General features: G+C 44.8%; 1 protein-coding gene across 1 annotated transcript in view; it reads right to left on the bottom strand.

Moving 5' to 3' along the window:
* Positions 1-24045, bottom strand: part of Pappa (pappalysin 1) — a 226608-nt gene that overhangs the window by 190244 nt on the left and 12319 nt on the right. Inside the window, exon 2 of the mRNA XM_076843159.2 lies at positions 3787-4849. Coding sequence (XP_076699274.2) covers positions 3787-4849 — 1063 coding nt within the window. The remainder of the gene's footprint in view (positions 1-3786; positions 4850-24045) is intronic.

Here is a 24045-nt window from a genome sequence, read left to right on the forward strand (position 1 = left end):
AACATCCTCAGCTGGCTGTCCTTATGACTGCCTCTCACTAAGAAAACCCACTGCCAACGCAGCTATAGTAGTTCTGAAGTGGCTCATAAAAACTCAAGGCCATGATCTAATTTTCTTCCTAACTTACTCAGCACTTCACAACCCCAAGCTCTTGGGAGAAGCAGAAGAAGACAGTGAGGGCAGAATATGAGGTAGCAGGTGTCTGTGTCTAAAAAGAACGTCATGGCAATTCTGGGAAACTGGGCCATAGCAGATGACCAGGGTTGGGAATCTGGAACCCCTCTTCCCAGGCTTCACCATTAATGGACTGTGTGAGCTTTGGCTTCAGTTTCCCTTTATATGATATAAGGAGGTTGGGCTGAATAATATCTGAGCATGTTGCCAAGTCAGAAAACTGACATCATTTGGATGCCTTCTGAAGACCCTCCTCAGGAACTGGGTACTCTCCTGTAAGACATGCATTCCTGAATCTCGGACCAATGGGACCAAGGACTTAGTAGATCAAAAAGGGAGAGTTTCAGCGTGTTCAAAAGAATTGGTACTTCTCTGTTGGAATCGGACAATTTGCTCAGCTGCATTTTGGGTGGATCTTATTTTTCTCCGGGGAAGTACCACAGAATTTGAGAGAATGATGAATTTTAATCAGTGCTACTCAAAGCGGGCCATCCATGAGCTGCCCATGGCACAGAGAATACAGAAATGGAGAGTCAGCAATTGGAAACCTTTCGAGAACCTGACATTGTTGCAGGATTCTGAAGGACTTTCATTTTTGTATCATTTCATTTTTGTTGTCTATGAAAAAGATACTAGCTTGAGACATTTAGTGAAAAAAAAAATCCTTTTGCCATAGGTTAAGAAGTAGAGCTTTAAATATTCTCTTTACCCATTAAGAAAGAGACATAAAAAGAGGTAAAGATAGACATGGAAAGATAGGTATAGGGATAGAGCTAGAGTTACAGGTAGAGACAGAACAAATTCTGCATGAGCTTTGCTTTCAGCTCTTTATTAAAATCCACCTAGCTTCCCTGTTTCTATTAAAAGTGCTAACCCTCTTCCCTTCTTTCTCGCCCTCCTTCCTTCCTTCCTTCCTTCCTTCCTCCCTCCCACCCTGCCTCTCTTTTGTTTAAGGTTGCAAAGGAACTATTTCTTCCACAGGTTTCTCCCTTCACCCAGGAGAGCTGATTTGGCCAGAACCCTGTAACCTCCAGTCTCATAAGGAGATGACACATATCCTGGTGGGGCACATAGTTTTGCCAGGCAGCAAACAAACAGACCATGGTGTGAGTGGTCACAGCACAGGCACATGGTCATTCACAGGTGCTCTGGGCATGCAGTGCCATGGCTGAGGCTAGAAGAGGCCCTTGGAACCTACCAGTGCTGTCTGCTGATTGTGAATTATCTGGAACATGGGGCCCCACAGCCCCTCCACACCAGCATGGTGCTCTGCACACGCCAGCTTCCCTGGATCCTGACCCAGTGATGGATCACTGTCATCAGCTTTCTCCCAAGCCTTTAGTAAAGCCACCCTGCCTGTCACCCCTGTCCTTTATTTCTGCCTCTAATTGTTGCTTGAATTTAAAAATATCCCACTTCAGTGGGAGCTTTGTAGTCAGTAGGCCTGGGTTTGAATCCAATGTCTCCATATGTTAGTGGGGTAACCTTAGTTAGATCCTTTCATCTTTCTGAATCCAGGAGTTCCTTCAGCAAAATAAAGCCAAGGGTACCTACCTACCCGGCACCTAGCAGGCACTGAACGAACATTTTGTTGTGTGAATGAGTGAATGAGCAAATGAATGGATGTACAATTGGGTGACTGCCTTTCAGTTATGCCCACTCTGCCCTGGCACGTAGGTACCTCCTGGTTCCTGGCTTTAATAGAACACAAATTACACTGATCACAGAAGAACTGCATTTATGATTCACCTACTGACTTTTCTCATCTGTGAACCTGGCTAAGTCATTTCACTCTCTAACAAGTTTCCTCTGTTTCCCATCAGCCAAATGCAAACAAAGGTTAACGCCTATCTTGTCCCCCTTGTAAAGTTCTGGCAAGGACTAAATGGAAGCAGAGCCCATGGTGCCACATGACCTGGAAGGAACTAGCCACAAGGCAAGACTGCTTCTCACATGTCACGGCGCCAAGGTGAGAGTCCAGGGGCCCTCCTGGTGCCAGGAGGCTGAGCTGAAGTGCTTCCTGACTGGCTGCCAGGCAGGACATTCCCCTGCCAGCACCGTCATTCCTCTGCACATAGGTACTTTGCCTGTGTACGGGAGGCCCTTGCTCTTTTGACAGAGACATAAAGGGAAGTGTCAGCAGAAAACCTGCAGAGGTCGGCAAATGTGCTACAGCCATCAGCAAGCGCAGGGCTCTGTGTGTTGGGCAGAATGGGAAAGTTCAGCTTGAATCTGGGAAAAACAGGAAAATAGATGTTGTCCATCTCTCTGGATTAAAACCAGTTTCTTCAGGTCTCATATTAACTACGGGTCACTGGTGAGTTCACCTTTGGGGTCCAGGTTGGGGTTACTGGTCATGACAGAGACTAAGCAAGGCATTAGATAGGGGTCCCCTCTTAGCCTTCTAAAAGCCTCCAGTGTCCTGCCTTCTCCCCTAGTCTCTGCTGTCCAAATTATACCTGTCTTTAAAAAATGAATTTTATTGTTTATATTTAAGGTCTAGAGTAGGATGTTTTGGGATACCTGGAGATAATAAAAACGTTACTATAGTGAAACTCATAAAATATCCATCATCTCACATAGTTACCTTTGTGTATACGTGCCTATGTCGGTCAAGAGCAGTTCAAGCCCACTCATTAAGCATGGATCCCAAATACAGTACAATTTTATTACTTACAGTCTTCATGTGCATTAGATCTCTAGCCTTGCTCTATTATGCCTCGAATGGCAGCTGGTCTTGAAGACGGTGCTGACATATCACCCCTTCCAAAGAAGTCTCATCTCCAAGGTGCAAGTCAACTTTTTTCTTGATCTCCTCTGCCACCCCCCAACACCATACACTCACATTCATTAGACAAGGAATGACAAATACACTGATCAAGAGCTAATTATGTGCTACCCACTGATGGCAAGAGACTGCACTTGATACATCCTCTCAGTCCCCACTGCAACTTGAACCAAGTAGGTGCTATATTCATTCCCATTTTACAGACATGGCAACTTCCTTAGAAGCTTCTAAGAGGTCACAAAGTAAGAAAATGGTAGAGGTGAGGTCAGACCCAGGTTGTCTGACCCCACTGACTCCAGCTCCACCAGCATTGTCCATTAGAACTTGCCATGATGATGGAAATATTCCATATTGCTCCATCCAGTATGGTGGCCACTAGCTACCTATGGTGACCTCATATTGGAAATAGGGCTCATGCAACTCAGGAATTGGATTTTAAATGTTAATTAGTTTTAACTGTTTTAAATTTCAATCGTCACATGTGGCAAGAGACTTCTGTACTGAAGGGCAAAGCTCTAAACCACTCCATTATACATAGTACATAGTTTTTTGTACTCATTGTGTGCCAACCAATATAAACTGAGTTCTTTGAGAACACAGAGCTTTGAGTCTTTCTTCGTGAACAATGGGAAATTCTCAAGATGAATAATGAACTATGCTTGCACACGGTCCTCTTGATTGCCTGAGCAATAGACTCGCCCTGGTCATTAAACTGCTGCATGACCAAATTGTCCTCACCCTATAGGCCTCAGGGGATCTTATCTATAAAATGGAGCATAGTTTTCAGCTATTTACTGGGCATCTTCTGCCCAGGAGGGTCTTACCTGTGTGGAGAGTCAGGATCGAAGCACGTCTTGGTGACATCAGTGATTTCGGGGTCACAGCACTCCCCACCATCGAAGTTGAACCGTTCATAGTTGCAGTCCATGTCACACACACCATTCTGCTGCTTCTTCATGAAGGCAGGGTGGCGCAGGTGGCGGCAGTCCCCTCCATCATGGCCAGTCAGCGAGTGGTTGCACTCGGGGTCACAGTTCTCATCCCCGATCTTGCTGATGTCACAGTTGGCCAAGATGAGGCGCTGGCGCAGAGAGGACTTGTTCACCTCCAGCACCTCCAACTCCCAGGAGATGTTGTAGTGTTTGAAGGCCTCGGCCAGCTGCTGGTGCTGGAAGTCCACCTGCTGGCGGCTCACCATGGGGTTCTTATGGTCATCATCGTACAGGTTGACCACGCGGTAGCGCACCACCTTGGGCCTGCGGAAAGTCGGGAGCTGGTTGTAGCTGGCGATGACCTCTGTGTTGTCACACAGCGTCTGCCCGCACAGAGGGGGCTCCAAACTCGTATCCAGCAGGAAGCCATGAGCACTGCTGAATTCCACTCGGGGGCTGTGACCGTCCTTCATGGGGGACCAAGTGCGCTTCACATTGTCCCAGTTCTCCTGGAGGAGGAGCTGAGGTAGAGGGGTGTGGAGGCCATGGGTCTCCATGTCGGACAGTATCTCCTGCTGAGTCCTGGCCACCTTCCACAGACTGAAGTGCTCAATGTAGCCCCGGAAGTTGTGGTTCAGAGCACTGCCTCCCAACATGAGCACTTTACACTTCTGGGTCAGTGGGCTGAATATGCCACCCACTTGCTGCCCAGAGGTTGCCACCTGGGCACCGTTCACATAGAGCTTCATCAGCCGACCGTCATAGGTGGCAGCTAAGTATACCCACTGGCCTGGGAGGTAGCTGCGGTGGGCATTGATGGTGGTCACTTGCCGGGCCCGGTCTGTCTTCAAGGAGAAAAAGTAGCGTGGGTCTCTGTTGCCTTGATCACTGACAGTGTGAATGCCCACGACCCATCCTCGGTCTCGTGAGGTGTAAGAGCATTTGTCATACAGCCCTGTGTGACCCCAAAGGAAAAAGATCAATGAATAAAGTGATGGAAGGAGAAGGCGGGAAAGTTCTTTTTCTCTGACTAAATACATATCAGGATATTCTGCACTAGTTGTTTTCAAACTGCCCTGGTGGGACCCTGCCTCTGGGACCTCCCCAAAGGGCAAAGCGAAGGCTGGAGGAAGGAGAGGGCAAGGGAGCTATATTTGAAGCAGTCTAACTACAAATTGAATTCAGGCAGCTTTACTTTTGAATATGGCGCATGAAAGAAAACTTTGGAAAACGGCTATTTTCCCCAAAGAAAACTCAAGAAGAAGAACAGTGGTAATAAAAATCTGAAAACCATTGGTTTAGCAAAGAGTTGAAGGGGAAAGAAGACCAGCGGAGAGAGTATTTTAATTGTAGTATAATATTTGTTGTGAAAGGAGGGATAGTGGGAGGCGGTGACAAATGGGAAGTGCTCATTTAAAAGGGCATTCCCTAGGATCCACTTAGCAGTCATTCAATGATCTGTGGTGTCAACCCTGTGGAAAATTGGCTTAGAAAAGTGAGGGCCAAAGACTGAAAAGGCCTATTTCTAACAAAAACCTTGGCTAAGCCCTAATGTGCATCCCCAAAGAAAGGCAGATAATTAATAGCTGAACTAGTTTTGAAGATCATCACCTCCAACTCCTTCTCTTTCTGGGTGAGGGAGTTGAGACCCAGAGATTGGAAAGCATTTGTTGCATTCCATGGAATCATTGACAAATCTCCTAAGACCCAATTTAGCTTGCTTTTCTCTAGTACTAATCTATATATAATCCATAGACACACATGTACCCTCTTAACATAAGAAGAGGCCAGGAATGCCTAGATCATTATTAGTACATTAGAGCAAAGTCCACCAAACCTCTTTGCAGGCCAGACATTGTGTCAAGGTCTGTATATGTATTAGTTCAGCTAATACAACAGTGATACTAAGTTTCTCATTTGTGTCATGATGGATATGGCAATTAAAGAAAGTGAAGAGACAGGGTCAGGGTCAACTGGTTGGTAAATGGATCCCAGTTCTATAAGATTATGGAATTCACTGTCCTGTGTGCTAGTTTCATAGCATCTCCTACCCCTTTACTCATGCCTCAGGGATTTGGACCACTCATCTACCTGGGGGGTATCACATGCTTTAGCTAAATGTTTGGGGACTTTCCAATCCAGGCATCCCTAGACTTATTCTGAGAATGTTAAGAAGTAGCTTAGTGGATACTCTCTGGATCTAATTATCTTTATACTCAACAATCCCCTGTTCCTAGCCTTTTTGGAATATACCCAGTGTCCTTGGCACACACAAAGCTGTTGGATGGGGAAGAGGACTTTCTAATTAAGAGTGATTTTAAGTGTCAGATGATGCATGAGGCCAGGTGGGAGGAGAAAGAGAGGGAGATGAGAATGAATAGATGATGCTCATTTAGAAAGACTCCTTTGTGGCTCTGGGACCTGAGAATTTATGTGAATCCCTGCTAGCTGCTAACACAGCCAGGATTTTGGCTGAGGATCTAGGCCCACCTACACCTCTCTTCCCATTCCCTGCTGAACCATATTTCAGGTCAGAGTCTCCATCCACAGTCATCCTGCTCTTATGGTTATGGTGACCTTGGCGAAACACCAATTAAATCTTCTGGGTCTTGGTTCTCTGTGTGGCCAAGTAGGGGACTGAATGAAGTTCCCCATTACGTACTCAGACCCAGTCTGATTTCCCTTATTCCAGGATTTCCAATGCCAGCCCTGTGAGTAGAAATCACTCTCTCCACTGAACCTGTTCTACTTTTAGGAAACTCGACACTGGCTGTCCGGTTCTAGAGTTGCCTATGTGACTTCCCATTGCAATCCTCCTCTCTGCAAGACTGGGTCTTCTTGAGAGTGATGACCACGTCTGGGTCATCTCCATAACCTGTCCAGCACCTGCTGCAGCAGACCTTCCATTAGTGTCTCATGAATAAGCACGGGCCACGTGATTCTGAACAGAGTGGTAAAAGAGACAGGGCAAGGACTTTAAGGACCAAACAGAGTAAAAGACAATACTTTGTATCTCCATGGCTAAAGGACAGAGAAACTCAGAGGGCAGAATGTGTTCTTGGTATGGGGAGAAAGGGCAGGATCTTTGGACGCAGGATAATCTGCTTGAATTCTCATGACAGCAATTACTATCAGTACACCAGGGACAAATTCACTTCCCCTCTGTGGACCTGAATTCCTTCATATGTTGTCATACTTAAATGACATAGTGGATAGAGAGTCCCTGGCATACAATGGCTGTCCAAAGAAGAGTTCCTTCTTAAGACGCTGGAAGGTCTGGGAGTAACATCAAAGATGAAAAAGTAGGAAACAACTAGAAATAAAATGCAGCAAAGCCAAAGAGAGAAGGTGCCCTGAAGGTATCTTGCCTAATTGGTTAAGAGCTGGAATGAAGGCACAAGTCCCCTCAATCCCACGGACAAGCCCTTCTTGTAAATCATAAATCCCCATCAGCTTAGATGATACTAAGAGACTATATATAAAAAGCTACCTCCCTGCCAACTCCCTCCAAAGACATAGACTGGACTCCAGATTTGGATCCCATTGCCCCAGATCTCTCTGCACATCAGGAATCAACAGGAACAGAGGTTGCTGAAGTCACCACATTCATGTCCAGCCCGTATCTTAGCTCTGCTTCTTTCCCTCCCCTGTCTACTTCGTCCTGCTACAAAAAGAAAATGAAGGGTCTTCTAGTGAGAAAATTAAAATCTGAAACAGAATCTTCTGCTCTCTCTCTCTCTCTCCCTGCAGGTTTTTATTTTGCCAGGGGCTCCCAGCCCCTGGTTTTCCTGTTGCCCTTGGAAGGCGGCTTGCCTGGTTAGCAAGGTAAAATGTTTACACATCTGTAGGGTGCCCTCAGTTCAGAAGCCTTCCGAGGCTCGGGCCACCTCTGTTTGCAGTTTAGAGAAAAGAGGGAAGGATTGAGAGAGGCCAGATGCTGCAGCCCAGAGCCCAGGAGTAAGGGGTAGCTTAGCCCCGGGAGGCAGAGAGGAAGGGCAGAGAGAGGGTTTTCAGTGGAACCAAGAGGAAACATATGAAGGGAAATGAGAACCTTGAAGCAGTGGCTTCAGAAGTTCCGAGGAAATGTTTACCTGGAGTGTAAGTGGTGGTGGAAGAAAATAAGTGGGCTGAAACTCGGATAGGAAGTCTAATGGCAATGGGGCTTTATTTCTATATGAAAGTAACGTAATCAATAGTAGTCACATTTCAGGGGGCTGGGAGGGAAGTATCCATGTACCACCAGCCCCAAACCAGAGATCTGGCCCCAGAGATCTGCACTTGGCATGCCAGGTGACCTTGCCTGGGACAAGTCAAACTCTCCCCTCTATGCTGCTGGGCTTCATTTCCCTTTTCTGTAAAAGGAGGGGTCCCGATGAAATGATCCCCCACTGGAATTTAAGAGGTCTTTTGTTCCCTGTTAGAATGGTTCCTTGTATGTACATGGGGCTCAAAAAATATGTGTTGATTTGAATTGGATACCTTATGTCATTCCCAATTCCTCCAGGCTTGGTTTCCTATCCTCTGTGTCTCTCCACACAGGACACAGAACCGTATTCCCTGGAGGACATCAAAGTACCAGCACATATCCACAGTGCCCTTCCCCAGTTGTTCAGCTAGCTGGAATCCTGGTTTTCAAATTGGTGCTAGTTGGTCTGAAGTCAGCACTACCATATGAGACCAAGGGATGATCCCAAGGGACATGCCCCCTGTAACAGAGTGGTGGTCCACCTGTGATTCTGCACACCATCTGCATATAATTAGCATATACCTGCCCTAATCCTATAGGCCTGCAGGACCCAACAGTGAAAGTATCAAGAATCCTCTTTTACTTCAAGGAGGTGTCTGGGCACACTGCACAGCAGGACAGCAGTGGAGGGCCATACCAGGAGAGGGGCTCCTGTTAAGACACAGGTCACTGATACCCTGGTCAGCTGGTCTAATAGGTCCCTATCTTTCTACAGCTAAGCTTGATACACAAAGGGCTTCAGATTCCCCCAGAAATCTGATGTTTAAATAAACATTAAGTTTAACTGTAAAACATTGTCTCTTTTTCTTCTCATCGCCCCATTCAATCTCACTCCAAAGAGCAAGACATGCATAAAAGAAGAAAACCCAAAGGCAGAAGGCAGAGGTAGGGGATGCTCCCCAAATCTTGGCCAGCGCTGTCCTAGGAGAATACTCTGGGAATGAGGGGCACCCTTTAAAAATCACTTGAAAGTTATACCCCAAGGCAGTAAATGGTCTGAGCACCCCCAGCCACCCCAGGCCCTGACACGTCTCTGTCCTTGGTATTTATCCCACTCCTGCATGTCCTAAAACCCATCACTCATTCAATGCCCCCCTGCCCAACATGAGTCTGTTTGGTTCCTTGGCAAATGTTCAGTGTCTTGACGCACAGCCTGGTATGTCTTAGGTGTCCCATCCAGTGTGTTGGATTTCTGCCTTCTCTATAAAAGCACGCTACCCTTTCTCTAGAAATGACTAAATACCAAGTGCTCAAGCATTCATCTCCTTTACAAAGCTGTCAGCCGAGCCCACTCTTTAGAGTAAACTGAGGCTCAGAAAGAACAAGTGGATGTCCAAGGTATCACAGGGCAGTAGTCAGGCCTACAAGATTCCCAGACCAAGACCTGGAATCACATCACTGCACCGATTGCCAAGTGCCAAGCATTTTCTTGTAGGCTGTTTGAAGGCACAGCCCCCTTCCAGGGCTACTTCTGCAAGTCCTGCAGCGCCAACACAAGCAAGCTGTACTGAACGACAAGCCAGGAGGTGACTTTCCCTGCCATTCTTTGCCTGGACCTAAACATGGACTCAGAATCCATGGTTCTTTAGCCCCAGTCAGGAGGTTGTTCTGTTGAGTTCACCCACTTCACTGGGACTCAGCACTTGCCTAAGCCCTTTCCTTCCTTCCTTCCTTTTTTTTTCTTTCTAAGTTGTAGATGGACACAATAACTTTATTTATTTGTTATGTGATGCAGAGGATGGAACACAGTGCCTCACATGTATGAGTCAAGTGCTCGACCACTGAGCTGTAAGCCCACCCCGGCCTCTTTCTTTTTCTGCACTATGCAAGGTTTCCTGAGCTCGTCTAACAGCATCAGGACTTCCAGCACTGGCCTTCTTGCTTGATGGTTTCTGACCCAAGTTTTTTCCAACTTCCAGTTTTTTATCTCCTGAGATTGCTGTAGGACTCTGATTGCCTTCCATCTTTTGTTTCTTCTGTATGTGAACAGTAGTGCCCCCCTAAAATGCACAGGTTGAAGTCATAAGCCCCTGTAGCTCAGAATATGGCTGTATTTAGAGAAGGGGTCTTTAAAGAGGTAATTACATTGCAGTAAAGTCACTAGGTGGGTCCCAATCCAGTAAGACCAGTGTTCTTGGAAAAAGAGGATAATTAGGGCACCTAAGTGTACAGAGGGAGCCAGGTGAGGACACAGAGAAAAGAGGGCCACCTGCAAGCCAAGGAGAGAGACCTCAGAAGACAACAACTCTGCCAATCCCTGGATCTCAGACTTCCAGTCTCCAGAGCTGTAAGAAAATAAAGTTTCTCTTCTTTAAGCCACGTCATCTGTGCCCCTTCCTTAGGACAGCCCTGCCGAAGGATCACACCATCATTCCATGAGCTTTCTACATTCTGTCTCTGGGATTCCCTTAAAATCTATCCCATTGTCCACTTGTTCCCAGTTGAGAATTATTCCTGCATTATGATGGAGTGTGTCAATGTATTCAATTCCTATTTTGAGAGGAGTCAAGTATATGTTAGGAAGATTCCTAAATTGGTGGCGTGGTCACCATGCACCATGCACTCTGGGGAAGGGTGCTCTGTGTCTCCATATGAATTTGCGTCTGAAGCCCCTGCTGTGCGCTGAACTTGCAGCTACTGCTTCCCAGGCTGAGATACTTCCTGTAATCCTCACAGAGACCTGGTGCCATACATAGCTGCAATTTAAAAGTGAGAAAACTTGAGAGTCAGAGAAGAGCGGTCCAATGCCCAAAGCCACACAGCAACTCCCAGTAGGAAGGGCTGGAAATCATGCATCCTGACTTCTAGTTAAGTTTCCCTACAGCTCAGGGAGACTCCGGTCATGTCTCCATCCTGCGGCTTTTCCTATGCTATTTTCCTAAGATGGTTAAACTCAATAGCACTGATAACATTTGATTTTCTTTCATCACTGTCAAAGGAGGAGAATTAGCAAAAGATGGCAATTTATATCCAGTCTGTAATTTATTTTGGCTCATTAGGAGAGTAAATACAGGAGGAGAGAAAACTCTACCAAGGTCACTCTTCTCTATTAAAAGTAGTATTTTCAAATAAATGATAACAATAATAGTCTTTGAAAACCTTCATGTATAAGTTTCTCAAGGTGCAGATACCCCAGTAGGATCTTATAACAAGCCAGGGAAATGGGCTTTATTATATTCATTTGGCAGATAAGGAAACTGAGGTGTGGAGAAGCTAAGTTGTTTTTCTTTCCAAGGATCCCATGTAGGGATTGGGGGGATTGGATCTGATTCTGCCTGCCCTCTGTCTGACTCTAGAGGCAATGCTTGACCCCAGCATGCTCTCCTGCAGGGGAACATCCCGCACCTTCAGTCAAGGCTGTTGTTCCCAGGCCTGTTGCTGCAGTGCTGTGGGTCACTAGGTAAGAGGTCCCACCTCAGAGTTGCCTCCTTCCCCCTCCCTATCAGATGGCAAGGTCACAGCAGATGATCATAGAGGTCCCTTCTGTGTCAGCCTCTGGACTCTGAAGATCTGGCTCCTTCAGATATCCAACCCGGGCTCCCACTGAGGGAGATGTAAGGTCCTGGTAGGGGAGACAGCTCCAGGCCCTCCAATTTCAGGATGCCTACTAGCTGTGGGACATCTGCCAGGAGGATACAAGCAGAGGTGAGAGGATGTGGGGATGAAAGGGGGGAATTTAGGTCAACAATCTGGTTTCTTTCAAGAGACTAAAAAAATTAAGAGCTAAAGGTTGAAGCGGGTCCTTTTTTTGTTTGTTTTGTTTTGTTTTCCCTTCCTCGATTTAATCGCCGATATCAAAGCCACAGAGGAATGCTTGAGAGAGCAATCCTATGGAAAGCTTTCATCTGTCCAGAGGAGAGTGATTAAAACAGACAGATTTGGGTTAAGTATACCCATGTCCTTGCAGAAGGTTCAGTCAGGGGGAGAATCACCAAAATGACCCGAAGGACTTGGTACCACCGACCATTTAGGGGAAGGCTGGGATGTCCCTGGAGAGTACACCTGAGGACATTTCCTCAGCATTCCTAACCCTCTAGGGTCATCCTGGCCCAAAGGTTCCCCTTAGGCTTGGTGGAAGGAGGGGGCTTAAAGTGAGTCAAACTGACTGGAGTTCAGGGCATCCTATTCTGGAATCAGCGAAGCAAGAGCATCAGAAGTAAGCATACAGAGCAGTTCACAAGGTCAAGATTGGCTTAGGTGTTTCCTCGGCTTTGCTCATGGAAGACCATGGGCAGGACCAGGTTTACCTTTCCCAATGCCAAGGAGCTGCAGAATAAGCATCCACAATGCTGTCTCTATCTGCTCTCCTGCCTGGACTCTCATCCTTGCTGGGGAAATGATCTGGGAGCTCCCTGACTACACGGTTCTCCTCAGCTGTTTGAGTAGCTATGGGACCTTGGATGGGTTAATTCAACTCTCTGAGCCCCAGTTCTCCTGCATGTGCTCTGGGGATGGAAAGTACTAGCCTGAATACTTCACAGATCTCGTTGATGGAGAAAGGAGGTAAATGAATGCATATTTCCTTACAAACGACTTCAAGCTATTCAGATATGAGAAGAGTATTCTTAGGGGTTCCTCAAACCCTTACATTTGATCAACATACTGACTCACACGTAGTGCATTTGGAATGGCAAAGTGCTCCTGGGGATTCCAGGTATACATGTTTTCCCTCTGGCTCTTGACTCTCCAGCCTGCCCTCTTCGCTCATGCGTAAGTAGTTTGTGTAGGCATAGAAAGGTCAGGGTCTTACAGATGGACCAACCTGGGGTCAAATGCTGGCTCTGTCATTTACTAGCCATGTGACTTGGGAAGTCAGGGCACCTCTTCTAGTATTAGCCCTCTCACCTGTAAAATGGGGATAATACATCTTCCTCTGATGGTTGCAGGGGGAGCTAATGAGATAATGAACATGACAGAACTTGGCACGTGGCCACTGGCAACATAACAAGCGTTAAAACACATGTACTGTGGAGTCAGACTGATCTTTTCGAATCCCAGTTCTGCTCCTTGTTAGCTGTGTAGCCTGGGGCAGAATCTCTGCACCTCCTTGATAGTTCCCTCATATGTAAACTGACATAACAAGTACTTAACACCCAGTGCCATTTTGAGGATTTAGTGAGAGACAGCAAACATGCATTTGCATATCCCATGATAAAGGTAGCTGCACTTTTTTATTAATATTCATAATAAATGTCTGTTCCTTTTCCACAGAATCAGGGCTATTTTTTTCCCCTTCGCCTGTGCTGTTATACATTATCCTTTCTGTCACTGTTCTCTGAAATCGAGACACACGCTCACTGCTCTCTTTTTTCACACATTGTCAATGAAATTGGTGCATATCAACTTAAAAAAGGACTTAGAGGAGGAGATGAAGAAAAAAGACAAAGAAACAGGGGGAAGAAGAGGGCAGCAGCATTTCCAGTTTTTTTCTACTTTAATAGTTGCACATCTTGCTGAGTGCTAGCTAGAGCTGGTCCTTCTGTTGATGCAATATAGATATAATAGGAGCTGGTATTTTGTAATTAGGAAGCCCTATTATTACCATATCACCTCCTTATACTATCCCTAGCATTACTACTCTGATTTGTTCTAATGCCAGACATAGCTACATGTACCTATTGAGAAATAAATATATCCACCATTCATGATGTGCTATGTATAAGGTCAAGAACTTTACATGTATCATCTCATTAAAGTGATTACAACTGTTTAATGAAATAAGTTTTCTTTGTCTCATTTTATAAGTGAGGAAACTGAGACTCAGAGAGCAGCAAGTGATTTGGCAAGGGTCACCTGAACTGTAGAAACAGGAATAGGATTAGACCCAGCTCTCTGATCCTAAGGCTAAAACTTAACCAACATACTGTTTTCTATGGAAATTATAAGCAAGAATTTTTTTTATTTAGTTGAATATTTATTTTTCATATAGTTAATTTTTAAGTCTACCCAATATTGATTTTGCATTGTTATAATAATATAGAAGCATCTTAAATTTCTTTGAAATTATGGAATATACAAAGCAACTTTCTTTCATTTGCTTCTCTCAACACTCTCTACAGGAGACAAGATAGAAATGATGATTTTGTTCATACTAATGGGGAAAGTGAGCCTTCCAGAGAGGCAGTGAAATTGCCAGCCTCACACAGCTTTTGAGAGGCAAAGCCAGGATTTGAGCCCTAGCTCCAAACCCAGCACATATCGATGCCCTCTGCACTGCCTCCTCTTGCCTCATGAAATAACCCTGAGTGATAATCTCACCATCTCCACTCATGCTTTAAACAGATTTATACCATAACTCTACATTAATCTAAGGGCAGAGAATTTGAAGTTGTAGAGCAGCATGTGGGCAATCCATTCCAATCAGCATCAGCACCATCCATTTGTCCATACAAGAAGTCATTTTAGAAAGAAAAGTGATTCTCTGTATTGGGATTTCCAAGTGGGATCATTGCTGTGAATGAGGCTGGAAATGTGGCTTGTGGTGAAGCACTTGTCTAGCATATGCAAGACTCCAGGTTCAATTCCCAGTACCACAAAAAAGAAAAAAGAATAATTGCTCTGAATGAACACAGGGCAAGGGAGGTTCCAGAAGGCAAGTGACAATTTGGTATCCTTAGAGGATGCACAGTGATTGGTACATGGAAAGCACTGATTAATGTTGATGCAATGCTTGTATGTATGCATGCACAAAGGAGGGAATATAGGAGTGCATGTGAGGGTGTTTGCTTCAGTGCAAGCATGATGGACAGTTTGATGATTAAATGCACAGTTTGGGAGCAAACATTGCTCTGTTAAGTCCTGGCTCCGACATGATGTCAGCTCAGCTCTGGTTGGGAGGATATAAAACAGCATTCACAGAACATTTAGCAAAGTGCCTGGCATAAAATAAGCACCCAAGAAATGGGTTTCAGTATGGGTGTATAAGAATAAGAATTCTTATACACCCATACTGAATTCACCCAGAAATAACCTCAACTAGGAGAGAATTGGAGAAAACAGAAGAGAGAAGTGTAACCAATAAGCTCAGAAGCATATTCTGCATGGATCTCCAAAGCCACAGATGGATCAATGTAATGCTACCAACACTATTGGTATTCCAGACATTGAGACAGTGATGGTCATTTGCATCACTGGAGAAGGAAAGGAGGCTTTCCTGACATGATGACTTCCTCCCAGTTTTGCTTTAATCATAACTTGGACCTTCTTGACTACTCCAATTTTATCCATGTGTGTAATAGTGTGTGTGCATGCACATGCATGTGGTGTGTGTGTGTGTGTGTGTGTGTGTGTGTGTGTGTGAGAGAGAGAGAGAGAGAGAGATGTTTGCAAGGGTGAATGTAATCTGTACTGCCTCGAATAATGGAAACACTTAGTAGGTACTCAACATACTTATTGACTGCATATTGACTACACTTATTGATCTATATGTTCTGTGGCTACAGCATTCTATCTACAGGTTCCTAAGCCCACAGGAACTTAGCTTTTCATTTAGCTTTTCAAGATGGGGAGTGAGTCGCAGTTTCACATTTAGCTCTGTTATCATATAGTATGAGATACAGCCAAGTCCTAACTCTTGTCTGATCCTTTCTTTTCTTACTGGGTAAAATTAATATGCTATTTATTACCCACCACAAAGGGTTGGGGATATCATGTACGGGAAAGCATACATTTGGTGCTCAACACATCACCACCATTATTGGAAATCCCCTGACTGGCCCAGGTTCCAGTCCTTTTATCCGGCCCCCATACAATCTATAAAGCATCACCAGATTCATCTTCCCAAAATCCCATTTTTCACTCTTCCCCCCAAAGAGACAAACTAACCTTTTTTTTTTTTTAATCATCTCAGGGTCAAGACCAACTTTCACTTTGCATTTCAGAAATTAATCTTATCTTGATTTTAAGGGTGCAAACAGATGATGGTTGGGTCCCTCTCTTTTGGTCACACTGTTTCCTCCAGGTAGAAATGCCTCCCTGTTACCTCTGTCTTCTCTCTTTTTCAATCTTGAAGACTAACGTCAGTGTTATCGCTTTAGAAGACATGAGTCTGTACCTTCAGCACATAAACACGATGGGCTCCTGCCATCTGCTTCCTCTGACACAGATGTAGTCAGTCTCTGGCCCATGCATCTTTATGCACCAGGCTTACAACATGTGGCCGTTTCTTCATAACTCATATGAGTAGTTTTGAGGGTAAGGACTTTTATTTTTTTCACCTGTCTTTCTCAGATCTTAACACTGTTTGGGGGTGTTTGGTTGTTGGTCTTGTTTCCCCTTCATGGCAATTACCACTGCTAACAGTTTGATTCATTTTGGAGGTCACCCTCCAATGACTGTCTACTCAATTAGACTACAAGTCCATGAGCATAATGAGTACATGTCTGCCACCACTCTGCATCTAGAACTTTCTGTGTGGTACCTTGGATGTAAGTACTTGACAAGCATTTGCTGAATGAAAGATATATGTGCCCAAAGCTTGTGAGGAAACCTGATTTAAGTTCATTTTGAGGTCTCAATCAATCCTTCCAGTACTGGAATAAAAGTCCTGATGTGGAAATCCATGGATGTCATGGCAACAGGGGGAAGCCCCTTCTAGCCTGGCCCTCACTTTTCCCATCTATGAGTTGGGAGGCTGGATCCTGTAGCCATTAGATTCAGTTGTGCAAAACAGTAAAAGGAGAAACAGGAAAACACAATTTAGCTGCAAGCTGCCTTTAGGAAGCCATGTGACCCCAGGCACGTTGTGCCATCCCTCTGGTGTTCATTTTCTCATCTCCCCAAAGGAGAGAGACTATGGCAAAATAACTTCTAGGGCTTTTCTTGAAAATGCAAATATTTAAATATCCAAATTTAAATATTCAAATATTTCTGAATTGGGGGTAATATAAAAACTTGTGCCTTGATTTGTCTTTAACATACTATGGATCCCAGGCAAATCCCTTTTCATCCCTCATGGCAATATAACTTTCATGGGCTGTAGAATTATTATTTTTTTATTTTTTGGTCTTTGGATGTCCCTTCCTGTGTGTGTGTGTGTGTGTGTGTGTGTGTGTATAGAGATATATACTTACACCTAATGATTTCATTGGCATAAAGACAAATACAATTGAGAAGCCAGATTCATTATTATATATGTATTATTATTATGTTATTATTTTAAATTCTGATGTTAAAATAAATTAATCCAATTTTGTGGACCCTAAAAATACTTTGGACCTCAGGCATGGTGCCAACTCTGCCTAAAGGTTGAGCCAGCCTCCTTCCATTTCTGGACCAAGGGTCCTCACTTACCAAATGACATTAGGAGAGGACACCTGCAATCAACCCGAGGAGCAGAGAGAAATGGGGAAGATTCCCCCATGGGCATGCCAAGTGACATCAATTCCATGCCTGATACAGGCCCAGAGCATGTTATGAAAAATGCACCCCAGACGGTGTGGCCCAGCTCTGGAAACAAAAGCACCGCTCTCAGGAGAGCCTGCCATCACCTCATCACGGCCAACAGAAGGAGGTGAACCTTAGGCAGAGAAAGACGGCAAAGGGAGATAAGAAAAGGACCAGGCCAGATAGGTAGATCTCCACCTCGCAGGGCTGCTGCCATCCAGTTCCTCTCTGAGACAGGGAGAGCAATGCCATCTTTGTGCCAGGCACGGTCCTAAGCTCTTTGCATGAGTTAACATGGAAAATCCTGACAATGATCCAGGTGGGGGGGGCGGGTATTATTATGGTCTTCATTTTGCAGATGAAAGAACTAAGATTCAGAGTCCATATAACCGGCCCAAGTTTGAGTGACAGAGGTCGGGGTTAAACTCCAGGCCATCAGAATCCAGAATTTAAGTTTTTGGCGTCTATATTATGCTGCTCAGACAGGGGGAAACTGACTGTAGGAGGAGGCAGGGCCCTTTTTAATGATAAATAAATAAAGTCTAAAATATCAAGTTCTGTAGCAGAGGTACAAGGAAATGGCTCAGTGGAGGGAGCCCTTGATTCTGAAGAGAAGGCTCAAGGAAGTTTTCCTGTGTGACTTTTAACAGAGCAGCACCTTGGTGAGGTACAGGATTTGGGTAGATTAGGAGATGCTGGGCAGAAGGTGGAGTACAAAGCTGTGAAATCATCTCCAGGTTGAGATGCAGACCTGGAAGATGTCTGCATCTAAGGGGGTCGAGGCTGAACAGAGGAGCAGAGAGAAATGGAACAGCTAGGGCTGCAAAGACCCATGAATGGCATGGCAAGAGACCTTGGGTTTATTCCATAGACAGCAGGGAATCTTTGGTGGCTATTGAAGAAGAGAGCTGATGGGAGGTGGGGATCACTAGCTAGGGATGATATGGTGATCCCTTCACAGAATGACAGAGCTGACAGTCAGGAGTAATGCCACACGATTCCCCACCAAGCGCTCATTTGGTGATCTAGAGTCATCCAGATGTATTAATGAATAAGGTGAAATAAACGCAAAATTTTGGAGGGGGCTGATAGACTTTTTCAAACTAGCTGTTAATTTTCTGTTCTTATGACATCTCATTGGAAATGGTGAATTATAACGACTTGAGAGACCTCTTATAATGATGTGTAAATGGAATTTCGATGCTTGTTCGGACGTCAGGTTGATACTGTTTTGCTAGGTGGAAGATGGTTTCTCAGCCTTGATCCTGGTCTCTAGTGGACCTGGATTCAGTTTCATCTACCTTCTGCCTCTGGGTTCCCCCATCTATTCAACTGGGAGAGGACGCAGAGCTGATGCCTAAGTCCCCTTTCAGCCCTTTAATCCATCACATAAACTCCTTAAAGGGTGAGGAGTTTACACCCTCCGAGTTTAGCTTGCAACCTGACACATGGTAAACCCAATAGCAATCTGAATGCATAGAACAGATTGAGTTTTTAACTAACCCAAGACCTCCTATAGACTCCTTAGGGGATTCTAAATAAAAAGCTTGGAAGTGTTGGGCATTTTTAAAATATGAAAACAGCAAGTAAATCAGTAACTCAGACAAGGTAGTATTTCCCCTCAAGATGTAAAAGAGGTTGAGGAAGAAACAGACTATAGGGCAGAGAAGACTGAGGAGGAGGAGGCCAAGGTCACTGCAAGGTCAAGGGGAATCCAAATGTGAAGAAGCTTGGAGGTGGCAACATGTGTTCCAGGAATATTAAGTAATTTTTGTCTAATCTGAAGAACTCGGGTAAGTCACTGGTTGCCAACCAGTGGAAATTTTGTCCTCTGGTGGCAGATGTCTGACAATGTCTGCAGATATTTCTGTTCATCACAACTGGGGGGAGGGTTGCTGCTGCATGTGGGTGGAAACCAGGGGTGCTACTAAATATCCCCAAATGCCCAGTAATGCCCCCAACCCAACAAGGTGCTATTCATTTCAAAATGTCCATGGTGCTGAGGGTAAAAGGTTCTATGGGGGAAATTAAGAAAAGTTATGGTAGGAAACAAGGTTGAACAGTAAGTTGAATGTGAGGCTCGGGCATTGAGACCTGCTGTGGGGAGGTTTTGGGGGGAGTGGCTAAAGTATGAGAACTGATTCTACCACTTACTTTCTACAGACTTAGGGAAACTCACATGGATATCCCTCATCTCTCATCATCTGGAAAACTGGGATACTAATAATACCTACATCAGAGGATCACCTGGGAGGATTAAAGTGAAGGCATATAGAACACTTAAGACAGTGCCTGGACCAAATTACATATTAAATATGGTAGCTTTTATTATTACTATGTGTAGCAATAGGGAGCTACAGCAGACTCGCTTTCAGCAGAGTGGCTATAGCAACACTTCAGTCACTGGGGATCCTAGAAAAATGATCTAGAGCCACATGTCACTGTGTGACTATTATAGCCATCAGTTTCCTCCACCAGCGTCTGCTTCAGAAGGCACTGCAGGCTTGGTGTGTTTGGGTTTGTTTTACTGTTTGTAAACAACTCCCCCTGTCTGGGCTCCGTCTCTCAGATACTCACGAGGTGCAGGCCAGCCTCCACTGCCTCTCTAGTCCAGGCTCCTCCTGGCTTTAATGAGTAAGTGGAAGGAGACAGTGAAAGCCAGATATGAGGACAGATGGAAAGACAGAAGCCTTCTGTAAAGCTGCTGCCAGCGATACATGCCATTCACAAGGATTCCAAGGACAAAACCAGGGGCATGTTTCAGAGCTTGTTTGAGCTACTGATACTGTTCTCTTGGAGCCCTTGTTTGTAAACAGATATTTCTGCTGACACTGGGCTTTGTAAAGGCGGATGGAGTCGGGGGGTGGGGTGGGGGCTAGAGAAAAAGGCAGGTTATGTCCGAGAGCCTTAGACCATGTGTTTGTTGTTGAGAATACAAAGACCTCACTGTACTGAATGAAAATGCTTGTTTTACAAGGCGAGTGGGAATATGATAGGTACATGTCGAAAATGCTTCGGAGACTGAAACAACCCCATACCACGAGGGCTTCCTGCCACATCCTACATCCAGAGGCACACAGGGATCTGAAGGCTCAGCATCGCTGGACAAGGGCTTTGGGAGGCTGTGGACAGAGAGCGCCCTGGAGCCAAGTGACTGACAGCTCTCTTCCTTGCTCCCACCTGTGAACCCAGCCCTTTCCCTAAGAGCAGGGCTCCATTTCACAATCTCTATTGGTTTCCCACCACCTGCTGACCTAGGGTAGAAGTGGTTATTGATCTAAAATGTTAGTGTTGATAAAGGACCCTCTGGTAGTCTAGATTGAGACTCAGAGCACCACAGGGAATACTTATAATTATATAACTGTGCAGGCAGAACACTTTATTTTTTTTGTTCAAAGTAGTTTTCAACTTCTGAAGTGAGTGGTTTTCAAACTATACTCTGTAGAAGTGTGGGATCCAGTGGAATGTTTCAGGGAAATTTTTAAAGGACTTACAGTATCATAAAATCTAGAATTGGGAGTCTCCTAACTCTTGCCTCAACTCTAGCACAAACCTAGTAAATAGATGAATACATGGATGGAAGGAAAAGAGGAAGGAGGGAGAGATGGATGGGAAGGGAGGGAGGAAAGGAAGGAGGGAAGAAAAGAAGGAAGGAAGGAAGGAAGGAAGGAAGGAAGGAAGGAAGGAAGGAAGGAAGGAAGGAAGGAAAGAAGGAAGGGAGGGAGGAAGGGTTGGTGAGGGATGGATGGTTGGATTCATGGATTAACGAGAAAAGTCCACAGGGAACAATTACAGGCTGGACCATTTCAGGCCACATTAGAAGTGAACTTGCCTATTTAAAATCTCACAGAAACACAGAGACCAGAGTTTGAATAAACAAAGTTGTAGATTATATTTCTAAGGAATAAACTAATTCCTCCTTTGAGGGAAAAAAGCTCTGAATTCTATTTACTCCATCAAGGGTACAGATGAAGGAAAGTGCAATTCCTCAGTCCAATATGACAGCTCAACATCAACATTCTCATTTTCACAGATCCCCGACAGTGTTCAGATTTGAGAGCTGGGAACAAGCTTCAGGAAATGACCTGGTATGCCCCCTGTTTTTCAGCATTTAAGTCACTCTTTGGAAACCATAGGTCCCTTAAAAAAAAAAAAAGAAAAGAAAAACTTGTGAAAACTGTGGACTCCAGAAAAATGTGTATGACCTCAACTTTTTACAAAAAAATGTCAGGAGATTCGCAAACCTCTTCTCAACAGGGGTGAGAATCCCCTGGTCCTCTGTTGATCTAAAATAGGAACGCTATTCAGGTGTTTTAGTTGGCACTGGGTATTAGAAAATAAGTGCTAATGATATTAATCAAAATAAAAATTATAACAAAAATGATGATATCGGCAACCAACTCACATATGATAATGCTGTAATTGAGATTCCCCGCCTGGCTTTGTGGAATCCTTTCTCCAGATAGTGGTCAGAGTGATCTTTGCAAACGGTGCACCAGATATTGCAATTTCATTGGTTGGAGCCCTCTGAGAACTTCCTCACACACTTGGATTAAAATTCGGATCCCATGATGTGGGCTGTTTTGAGGTCAGGCACAGATGCATGCTTGCACACTTGACACTTCCACATGCGGAACTGGCCTGGTCCCTGGTCTGTGCACTAGCATCTCTCACTCTTTCTCCCTAACACCTGTCACTTATCTCTTCCCGTGCCTTGCTTTCTCCTCTGTCAGTGAAGCCCCAGCCTCACTATCCAAATTATATCCAAGATATAATTTCTCGCTATTGTTTACTGGGTTATCCCCCCTCCTACACACCTCTCTCACCTCTTCATGAGAATACAAAGTCCACAGGGGAAGGAAACTTGCACTGTCTTACTTCCTACCACATCTAATAGTGTTGGGAACACACCAAATACTTGTTAATCTATGGAAACATGCAGAGCTTGGTTTGTTTTGGAACCCTTGGTGTTGTCATTATCACACTGTGGGACCCTGAACAAATATCTTCCTCTCCTTGGACTTCAGTCTTCCCAGATATAAAGGAAAGGATGTATTCTATGTAATGATAGGATTCAGTGATCTGAAGTCTTTGTGTTTAAGTTCAAGGGAGCAGAGTTCAAATCCCAGAACATGATGGTAGGTAGAAGAAATGGTCAGGGAAACAACCCCAGTCCTTCACTCCAGTACCTAACTTGGGGTGAAACTTGGGATGATTTCTTTGCCTTCAGATTCCCCAACTGTAAGCTGAGCAGTCTGGATGAGGCAACCTGTCAATGTTTATTTATCCACTCAGGTGTCTACTCAAAAATATTTGTTGGACCCTGCAGTGTGCCAAGCTCTGGGCAGGTGCCACTGAGCATGGAAGACACCATCATCCTACTCTCAGATGGGGAGAGGTCGCTGGGACACAGGCAGGGGTCGCTGAAGATGCAGGGACATATCCCCTTATCTTGTACAGTTACACCTGGGACCTCAGCAATCCGCTCCAGGGATGGCGGGGGGGAAATCTGAGGGAGAATGGAGGGGAAGAGTCCTACAGCTAGCAGATGGTGCTCAGAGAGGCCAGGGCCACAGCTGACAGCCAAAGCCATTCACAAAGTGTCTTCCCTCTATGTGTGGTCCTTCCTAAGGTCCGCACTATCAATTCTCAAAGCATTTTTCCTTCACACACCCTATTTCAGTCTCCCTGTCTTTCCCCTTATTTACAGTCATCTCCAAATCCTTTTGCTCATATAAAAAAGCTTACTCACATCTATTTATGTGGCTAGGACTGTGCTAAATTAAATTATGCAGATAAGAAGACAGAAATGATCTCTTCTCTCTCTCTCTCTCTCTCTCTCTCTCTCTCTCTCTCTCTATATATATATATATATATATATATATATATATATATTATTTTTTTTTCCTCTCTCTCTGGTGGTATTGGGGATTGAACCCAGGGGTACTCTACCATTGAATTACACCCCTAACCCTTTTTATTTTTTGTTTGAAGAGCAGGTCTCACCAAGTTGCCTGGGCTGGCCTCAAATGTGTGACCCTCCTGCCTCAGCCTCCCAAGTTGATGGGATCACAACTATGTGCCTCTTACTCAGCTACAAGAGCTGCTCTAAGGAGCTCAGAGACAAGTGGAAGTGACAAATAGGTCTGAAGGCAACCACAAAAGAGTGCAGTGAATGCTTTATGGGAGGAATACAAGGGGCTGTCTGGACTTGATTCATATGGCAATGGATTAAATGGTCCAAATACTTCCTAACACCATGTTTCTAAAAGCTACTGTGGGTCAATGTCCACAGCAGAGGCAAGGATAAAGAAGTGCTCTCTTCTGTTTATGGTTCTATGTTTAAAATGACATGCAAGGCAGGGCCTATAGCTGCTAACACATCCATCACACCTAGTATATGAACAAATCCTGTGATCCTTTCAAGTGGATGAGACTTCTCACGCCTCTGAAATTACAGAGAACTTTCCAGTCCCCATGATGAGGATGGGTATTCCACAATGCAGTGCTTCTCCCTGAGC

This window comes from Callospermophilus lateralis, chromosome 2 (assembly GCF_048772815.1).
Source record: "Callospermophilus lateralis isolate mCalLat2 chromosome 2, mCalLat2.hap1, whole genome shotgun sequence".
NCBI lineage: Eukaryota > Metazoa > Chordata > Mammalia > Rodentia > Sciuridae > Callospermophilus > Callospermophilus lateralis.